The 9,249-nt window shown below is 39.2% G+C and overlaps 1 protein-coding gene across 1 annotated transcript; it reads left to right on the forward strand.

Moving 5' to 3' along the window:
• Nucleotides 1-2,669: 2,669 nt before the first annotated feature.
• LOC131995283 (uncharacterized) lies at nucleotides 2,670-8,003 on the forward strand. The gene is made up of 3 exons (XM_059363737.1): nucleotides 2,670-2,765; nucleotides 2,940-7,787; nucleotides 7,962-8,003. The coding sequence occupies exons 1-3, from the start codon at nucleotides 2,670-2,672 to the stop codon at nucleotides 8,001-8,003; spliced, it is 4,986 nt and encodes a 1,661-aa protein (XP_059219720.1).
• The last annotated feature ends 1,246 nt before the right edge of the window (nucleotides 8,004-9,249 follow it).

Here is a 9,249-nt window from a genome sequence, read left to right on the forward strand (position 1 = left end):
AGCTGTGTAAGGCTCTTCAACATCAGTGTCATTATGGCTTGGATTAGTCTATATTTGAATGTAGCTCTCATTAAGATCTTGGGCCCATAAAATGCGCATTTATTGTCCGATTTCGTTGGAATTTGGCACAGAGAGCTTTTTGACATCTGTGTCCTGTATAATTCAGATCAGTTTATATATAGATAAAGCTGCCCCATATACCGATCTGCCAATTTAGGTTCTTAGATCCCTACATATACTTTCTACATATATCGACCACATTTCGATTCAGCTGCCAAAGTTCCATAAATGGTGTATTTTTCACCGGACATTACGCAATGAGGTTAATATGTATACCCAAGGTGGTGGGTATCCAAAGTTCGGCCTGGCCAAGCTTAATGCATTGTCACTTTTTTTTTTTATATGGCTGTCTCGTCTGCTGGTATGCTTGGCTTGTTTTATTTATTTATTATGACAATTGTTGAAAGTAGTTTCCCTCTGATGTTATTTTGAATTATTTGAATTGATTATCTAATTTACCTTACCTTATTTTGAATTACCATGTAATAGTTTTTAAGTCACTGTTGAAACATCCCAGTATTCCAAATTAATAGTATGGCAACAAGTTAACCATCCTCTTTGTGTGTTGTTGTATTGAGTGGAGGCCGATGCTTCTTGGTGTTGCCACGAAGAAGTCTCGATCTCTTTTTACTACAGCATCACATCCAAGTGGTTGGTTCTCTGCAGCTTTTTATCATCTACATAAAATGTAAGTTGTATCCCATACACCCCTCTAAATAAAAGACAACCATATCATCCCATTTTGAACTCAATCATCTCGGGTTTTCATTTAAAAGGCAAGTGAGGTGACTCATTCCTCAATAAACTTGAAGCTTTTATTTTATTTGAAATAAAATAAAAAATATAAATAGTGAATTTGGAGTAATTTTCAAACAAAACGAAAAATATACTACATCTCCGTAGTATGAATTTGCCATGTGCAAAGTTTCTCCACATTAATGACACAAATCCCAGCTCATTTACTCCCAAATAGCTAAAATCCCTTATTGATATTGAACATGGTCCTTCGAACCTTTATTGAACACAGCTTAATGGTTAAATACCTCAAAAGTTCATTTTGTTAGTATCACGGAAACCCTAACTCGCTGTAACAAATGTCAAACTGTCGTTTTTTTACATGTGCCAAGACCGAAAGGAGAATTATAAGTTTTTATTAAATATTTTTCATCAGACAACGGAAAGTTAGTTCAAGATCGTGAAATCGGTGGAAAACTATTGTTCTCCATCCCACGCAACGAGAACGCGAAGAATTGCTGAAATTTTTAGTTACAAGGCCCTGACACGTGTAGGTAACGGTTCAAGGCCACCAACCTTGGAAACGGGCACATTCTGCAGGAACTGTACACTTCAGCAAAACCACAAAATTAATTAATCGGTATACGCAAATTAATTACTATTTCGGCAAAAGACCACCTTCCCCATTCTCCTTCTATTCTTTATAGATAATAAAGGCGGCGGCATCGTAACTTCCAATTACAGGAAGCCCCATCATCGCATAAAGTAATGTGAATAATATCCAATATTTCTTTTGGAAAACATACAGAACGTACATAAATACGTAGTCTTCGCCTGAACCACGTTATCTAAATGTATGTACATCCCTGTTTAAAAGAGGAGGCGACAAAATTTCGAAAGGCTTGTACAACTAAATTGTTCTCACCGACTCATTCCTCCAAGTCAATAGACAGGGACACCCAATTTCTAAACCCTTTCAACTGCACCACCTCGTCAGCAGTATATTTTCTTTGGTGATGTCCCGCTGGATTAATGATGTAAGTCCAATTCCAATTTTTAGCTAGAAAGATAAGTGAAAAAATATGAACCATCTCATTTCTTACGGCTGAACAATCCAAGTTCCCTCCGAGAAAGATACAGGCGAACGAAAACTACCATCTTTCGGTAGAATTTAGTTTCATGATAGTTTTACTACATTTGCCTACAGATTTCTGGACACACCATCAAAGCCTAACACATTTTCACCAACATTCACAATAGGCGTCATCAATTTTTTTTTTTTTTGCATGTTTATAAGCCAATATAGGAGAAACTCAACACATTCCGATTAGACTAATAATTGTTGAATGCAAATGCCCAACACAATAACCACCTTTGAACAATCACAGATCTCCATTTATTCTAAATGGAATCTGGAATAATAAACTGGAATCATCCTTAAAGTACGCCACACTATTTCTACATTAGTGATTCACAATAACACACATTTGGTACCATATATAATTTTTCACCTTTTGCACAAGCTGGTTATTTATGTTAACTGGAGTTGTACTATGCAATAGTATTTGATTCTAATTTATAAATCTATTCTCGATTAGAACCCTTATAAAGGCCGCTAGAGACTAATTTTTGGCACACATGCTGGACGTTTTAACTGGTATGAAATTCATCTACAATAACTTGTATTGCCCCCTGCATGCGGAATCTGTTTTCTTCTAATTGCAATGTAAAGATAATATACACGCAGTATTGGTTTGAATCAGTATTTTTTGGACCCAATTGATAAACAATCCCTTTGTTTTAAGAGATAACCCCGTTTGAATTCACAATACCTGAGTTTTATATTCCTCTTTTAAGCCAAGACACAAACCATTATGGAGGATTTTACATTTTATTCCGATGATTTGGTAATATTTTGTTCGGAATTTGATAACCTTGCAAAGACTGAAATTACGGACTCAATGCTTGAGGTAAATTTGCATGACTTGAACCATCGATGGTCAGAGGTGCAAAGGTCATATAAGGAACTTCTTATCAATAAGAAGGGCGACCTTGACCAGAAGTCATTGGAAGCGGCACGAGGCAAATATAGCACATGCACGAAGTCCTTTCATAATTGTAAGGCGAATATCTTCGACTTGCAGAAAACTTTTGTTGCTTCCCCTATAAGCTCCTCCTTTATAGCGAATGACATTCCAGCTACCGATTTAGCTATAAAGGTACCTCCCTGCGACACGGAGCTGTTCTATGGAGGCTACGAAGAATGGCCAGCATTTAGAGACATGTTCTCTGCGGTATATGTCGATCACCCTAGACTACCGCCTGTTCAAAAGCTTTATCACCTCCGCCTCAAGTGTCGCGGGCAGGCAGGAGAGATTGTGAAGAAGTATAAGCTCTGCGGTGAAAATTTTTGCTTAGCATGGGAGGCTTTGCGTATGAGGTACGAAAATAAAAGGATATTAGTGGACAATCAACTTAAAATTCTTCTAAATTTACCTCCCATTACTTCCGAAAGTTGTGAGTCCCTTCAATACTTGCGAAGCACAATTAATGACTGCCTCTCTGCTCTGAAGGCGCAGAATATCTCGACAAAGGACTGGGATCCTATACTTATTTACATTTGCTCCACTAAACTTCCCCACGAAACTCTCTCCCTGTGGGAACAGTCCCTGAAATCTCACAAGGAACTTCCAGAATGGGAACAAATGGACACCTTTCTCTCACATAGGTATGAAGTGGTGGAACGTTTGAATAGCATTCAAGATGCACGACCTGCAACTAAAGAAATTCATAGGGAAAGTACTACTGTGACCAAGAATGAAGCCAGTTTCCCGTGCAAGATATGCAAACTTAACCACCCATTGAAACAATGCCCAGAATTTAAAAAGCTTGACCCACAATCTCGAAGCACATTTGTCTCCTTAAATAACATATGCATTAATTGTCTCTCTTATACTCATACTCGGAAGAACTGTCAGAGCAAATTCACATGCAACACTTGTAACAAGAACCATCATTCACTACTGCATTTTACCCGAAATGGAGCTAGTTCTAATCAAAAAAGCTATAGTCCAAAATCACCGGTTAGCGACGAATCTCAGGCCCCAGAAGAAGCCCCGGATTCTTCTTATACGCATCACAGCAATGTAACTTTGGAAACAGCTTCACACTTTACTTCTAATGCTGACAATTCTTGGAAAGGAAACACTTTGCTACCTACTGCTGTTGTCCAAATAAAGCACAATGGTGATTTGTTAAAAGCAAGAGCTTTTCTTGATCAAGGCTCTGAGCGCTCTTTTGTTTCGAAGACTCTTCAGCAGCGATTAAAGCTTGTGGTTGAGAATAAGAATTTCCAGATCCATGGAATGGGTGGTGAAATTGTGGCAAATTCTAATTCCATATGTTCGTTAACTCTGTATTCAGAGAAGCATGAGATTGAGGTGAATTTGGGAGCGATAGTTGTCCCAAGAATCACAAGGCTTTTACCTAATTTCGAGATAGCCAAGTCACAAACCAATTTTAGTGGCATAGAGGGTTTGGAACTCGCAGACCCTGATTTCTACACTCCTGGGAATGTAGACTTGCTCCTCGGCAGCGATGTGATGCCCTCTCTTCTCATAAACGGGTTACGTAAGATTTCTGAATCTCTCCTTGCTCAAGCCACAATATTCGGTTGGATTATTAGCGGGCCTATTCAGTGTCAATCTGTTTCGGCATTCTCCATTGGAATTTCTGAAATGGATGACGAAGCCATTAGTACACAACTCAGAAGATTTTGGGAGCAGGAAGAGATACCGAATAAGATTCCCTTTTCGAAAGAAGATGAGTTCTGCGAATCTCTGTATTTGAAGACCACGTATAGGAATAAGGATGGCCGATATGTGGTTAAACTTCCATTCAAACCTGGGTTTCCACGGGAGATGCCTTTGGGGTGTTCTCGTTCTAAAGCCCTCATCCAGTTTATTGGTATGGAAAATTCTTTGAAAAAAAATTCCGAGTTTGCCGAAACTTATCGAAATGTTTTGGCCGAATATTTGACACTTGGTCATATGACACCAACATCATCTCAGGAAATAATTTCCCAAGGTTCATTTCACTCATATTATATGCCTCACCATGCGGTTATGAAGCCCGACAGTCGGAGTACTAAGCTAAGGGTAGTCTTCAATGCTTCAAGGAAAAGTAACTCAGGCAACTCCTTAAATGACATCTTATTAGTTGGACCAACCCTACAACTGGACCTCATGACCCTGATCGTTAATTGGCGGCTATATCAGTACGTTTTTTGCGGTGATATAGAAAAGATGTATCGCCAGATCTTGGTCCATGATGGAGACACTCCCTTTCAACGAATCGTCTTTCGGATGAACCCATGCGATCCCATTCAAGACTTCACACTCCGAACGGTGACATTTGGTGTAAATTGTGCACCATATTTAGCCATCAGGACATTATTACAGCTTGCCAAAGACTCTGAGGATCGTTTTCCTCAGGCAGCACATATTTTAAGAAATGAGACATACGTAGACGATATTCTGACAGGCTCTCATGATTTAAATTCGGCTATAAAAGTGCTCTCTCAAATCATTACGGTATTGGAATCTGCTGGATTTCATTTGAGAAAAATATCGCCAAACACCAAAGATATACTGGAATCCGTTCCCAACGAATCACTCTTAGATTGTGACTTTCTCAAGTTCGCAGAAACAAGCGGTACTAAAACGCTTGGAATACAGTGGAACGCGCTGAAAGATTGTTTTTCATATAAAATAGAACCCATAGAAAAACAATTAGATATTACAAAAAGAAAAATACTGTCCACTGTCGCAAAAATATTTGACCCGGCGGGGTGGATTTCGCCCATTATAATCCAGTCAAAAATGCTCCTACAACATCTCTGGTTGGAAGGAACTAAGTGGGATGAAAGCGTCAAACCCAATACCCTGCTCAAGTGGAATCAATTTGTAGATAACATACAGCTAATACCCAACATACATATTCCTCGCTGGGTAAAGTTTGCCCCCCTTGTCTCTACGCAGATTCACGGTTTCTGTGACGCGTCTGAGAAGGCGTATTGCGCGGTTATCTATTTACGTGTCCAAAGAAATCAATCAGCGGAATCTAATTTATTTGTGTCAAAAACCAAAGTGGCTCCGCTAGAACCCGTAAGTCTACCAAGACTGGAATTGTGTGGTGCTCTACTTCTCTCTCGGTTGGTGAAAAAAGTACTGTTTCAACTCCCGATAAATAATTATGACCTCTACTTATGGTGTGACTCATCGATTGTCCTCGGCTGGTTAGAAAAACCGCCATCATCATGGAAGACATACGTCGCTAATAGGACAGCAGAAATTATTCGAAATATTGGTAACATTTCATGGCGTCACATTCGATCAGCAGACAATCCAGCAGATGTGGGTTCTAGGGGTTGTAATACTATGGACCTCATGCAGAATTCCTTGTGGTGGAAGGGTCCAACATGGCTTATAGAGCCGCCAAACGAATGGCCAAAGTCTCTTCCTGCATATATTGACCCGCCCGAAAAGAAAAAGATAAATGTTTTCCATATGAACGAAATTGAAGATCCCTTAGAAAGATTTTCAAGGTGGGACCGCGCCATACGAGTAATTTGCTATGTACGAAGGTTTTTGCATAACTCCCACAAAGAAAAACGACAACAACACACTCAAGACTCCAAAATTATAACACATTCCGAATTCACCGAAACAAAAAACTTGCTAATTACTTTGGCCCAAAGGCAGTACTATGGCAAGGAATATCATTCACTTTTGACGTCAAAACCTATTAGCAAGAAAAGTCCTTTATATTCTCTAAATCCTTTTATTGATAAATGTGGGGTACTCAGAGCCTCAGGCAGAATCTCAAATTCAGATTTCGCCTTTAACGAACGCCATCCCATCATAGTCCCCGTAAAGTCCAAATATTGCACTTTATTAATCGAGTTTACTCACATTTTTTTGATGCACGCCGAACACAACCTAATGATAAGGACAATTCGAAGCGAATATTATGTATCGAGGCTTAGATCAGCAATAAAGAAATGCATACATCAATGCAAAACTTGCATTGCATATAAACAGCGCCTCCAAACACAGTTCATGGCAGCATTGCCTATTGAACGAAGCAAATTTTCCCCTCCGTTCACCGTAACAGGTCTAGATTTCGCGGGACCATTTCCAATAAAGGTGTCTCGACTACGACAGGCTACATTTCTTAAAGGTTATGTTTGCATTTTTATTTGTCTAAGTACGAAATCCATCCATTTGGAACTCTGCTCGGACCTTTCATCTGCCTCATTTCGGGCTGCCTTTGTAAGATTTGTTGGAAGGCGAGGCCTGCCACAAAAGTTGATGTCGGATAATGGTACTAATTTTGTGGGGGCTGAGAGAGCATTTAATTTCCAATATGTCCATTTTCTCAAAGCCATATCCAAGGATATTGTTGAAAAGTACGCTACACATGGATTTCAGTGGACCTTTATTCCTCCCAACGCCCCACATATGGGGGGAATTTGGGAAGCTGGGGTGAAATCCTTTAAAATGCATTTTCGGAAAGTAACCCAGAATGCCAAATACACGTTCGAGGAATTTTGCACCCTTTTAGTACGAATCGAGGCGGTCTTAAATTCTCGACCCCTATCACCGATGACGGACGATCCTTTGGAATTATTAGCCTTGACCCCAGGTCACTTTTTACGAGGTGCTCCTATGGTTGCTATGCCGGAGGCTACTGACGAGACATTTCCTATTGTAGACAAATGGGATAAACTCAAATCTATCCAACACCAATTTGCTCGGAGGTGGAAGGATGAGTACATTAAGGAACTTCAAAGCAGATACAAGTGGCAGCGTTTGCAAAAGAATTTATCCGTAGACCAGTTCGTCCTTATTAAAGACGACTCCTTGCCTCCGTGTGAATGGCGGTTGGGTCGCATTACAAAAGTTTATCTAGGACCAGACGGTCTTGCCCGGGTAGCTGATATAAGGACTCAGCTTGGGACCATAAGGAGACCAATGGTAAAATTGTGTATTTTACCATATAATGCTCCTCAATCTTAAATATTCCTTACAATCGTTTCTGTCAAGACGTACCTATTTGAAATTATCATTATTTCATATCATCACACAAAATTTTGTCTTCCACAGGGACAGAAGAAATTCCAGAATCCATCAATGCCTAATTTGTAAAAATTATCACCCTCTTAGATATTGTAGACAGTTCTTAAAAATGGCGGTCAAAGATCGTCGTCGTGCTGTTGTTCGCCATAAGTATTGCTTAAATTGTTTGGCCCGTTCGCATAAAACAGCGCAGTGCACATCAACTAATTTATGCCAACGTTGCGAAAGGGGACACCACACCCTACTCCATGAACCAATTCAACAAAGACTACAACCAGAACGATGCCGAGCTGACAGAAGAAGAGTTCTAAAAAACAAATGCCAACGTCCAACTACACAATTGCGTCCAGCCGAGAGAGGTGGTCATAACTCAGCAAATTCTAGACTACGTTATGGTAATAACAGTAATTCAGAAAAATCTCAACGGTGCCTGGAGAAAGCTTTTCGTATATTGAACCAGCTCAAACGCGCTCTATAATTGTTGCCCTTTCCGGCCAAGGGGGGCAGGATGTTGAAAGTAGTTTCCCTCTGATGTTATTTTGAATTATTTGAATTGATTATCTAATTTACCTTACCTTATTTTGAATTACCATGTAATAGTTTTTAAGTCACTGTTGAAACATCCCAGTATTCCAAATTAATAGTATGGCAACAAGTTAACCATCCTCTTTGTGTGTTGTTGTATTGAGTGGAGGCCGATGCTTCTTGGTGTTGCCACGAAGAAGTCTCGATCTCTTTTTACTACAGCATCACATCCAAGTGGTTGGTTCTCTGCAGCTTTTTATCATCTACATAAAATGTAAGTTGTATCCCATACACCCCTCTAAATAAAAGACAACCATATCATCCCATTTTGAACTCAATCATCTCGGGTTTTCATTTAAAAGGCAAGTGAGGTGACTCATTCCTCAATAAACTTGAAGCTTTTATTTTATTTGAAATAAAATAAAAAATATAAATAGTGAATTTGGAGTAATTTTCAAACAAAACGAAAAATATACTACATCTCCGTAGTATGAATTTGCCATGTGCAAAGTTTCTCCACATTAATGACACAAATCCAAGCTCATTTACTCCCAAATAGCTAAAATCCCTTATTGATATTGAACAACAATTATTAAATTATATATTTTTAATTGTTAAAACAACTTGGCATTTTCCTTTTGGCCATACAATTTTAAAATGCTGTTAACACACGCGCCGTATGCCCCAAGTCACCGGGAGAGAAATTCTTTGTGAATCATGTTTTGCGTCCTTCTCAAATACCTCTACTGCCTCACATCATCTTTTCTGGTGATGGTGTTTATTTTGTACT

The sequence above is a fragment of the Stomoxys calcitrans genome, chromosome 2, assembly GCF_963082655.1.
Source record: "Stomoxys calcitrans chromosome 2, idStoCalc2.1, whole genome shotgun sequence".
Taxonomy (NCBI): domain Eukaryota; kingdom Metazoa; phylum Arthropoda; class Insecta; order Diptera; family Muscidae; genus Stomoxys; species Stomoxys calcitrans.

Excerpts from the sequence above, each read along its gene's own strand:
- LOC131995283 (XM_059363737.1), top strand. The coding sequence starts at position 2,670 with ATGGAGGATTTTACATTTTATTCCGATGATTTGGTAATATTTTGTTCG. Across the intron at positions 2,766-2,939 it reads TTACGGACTCAATGCTTGAG|AAAACTTTTGTTGCTTCCCC; the intron begins GTAAATTTGCAT and ends TTCGACTTGCAG. Across the intron at positions 7,788-7,961 it reads GACCAGACGGTCTTGCCCGG|GGACAGAAGAAATTCCAGAA; the intron begins GTAGCTGATATA and ends TGTCTTCCACAG.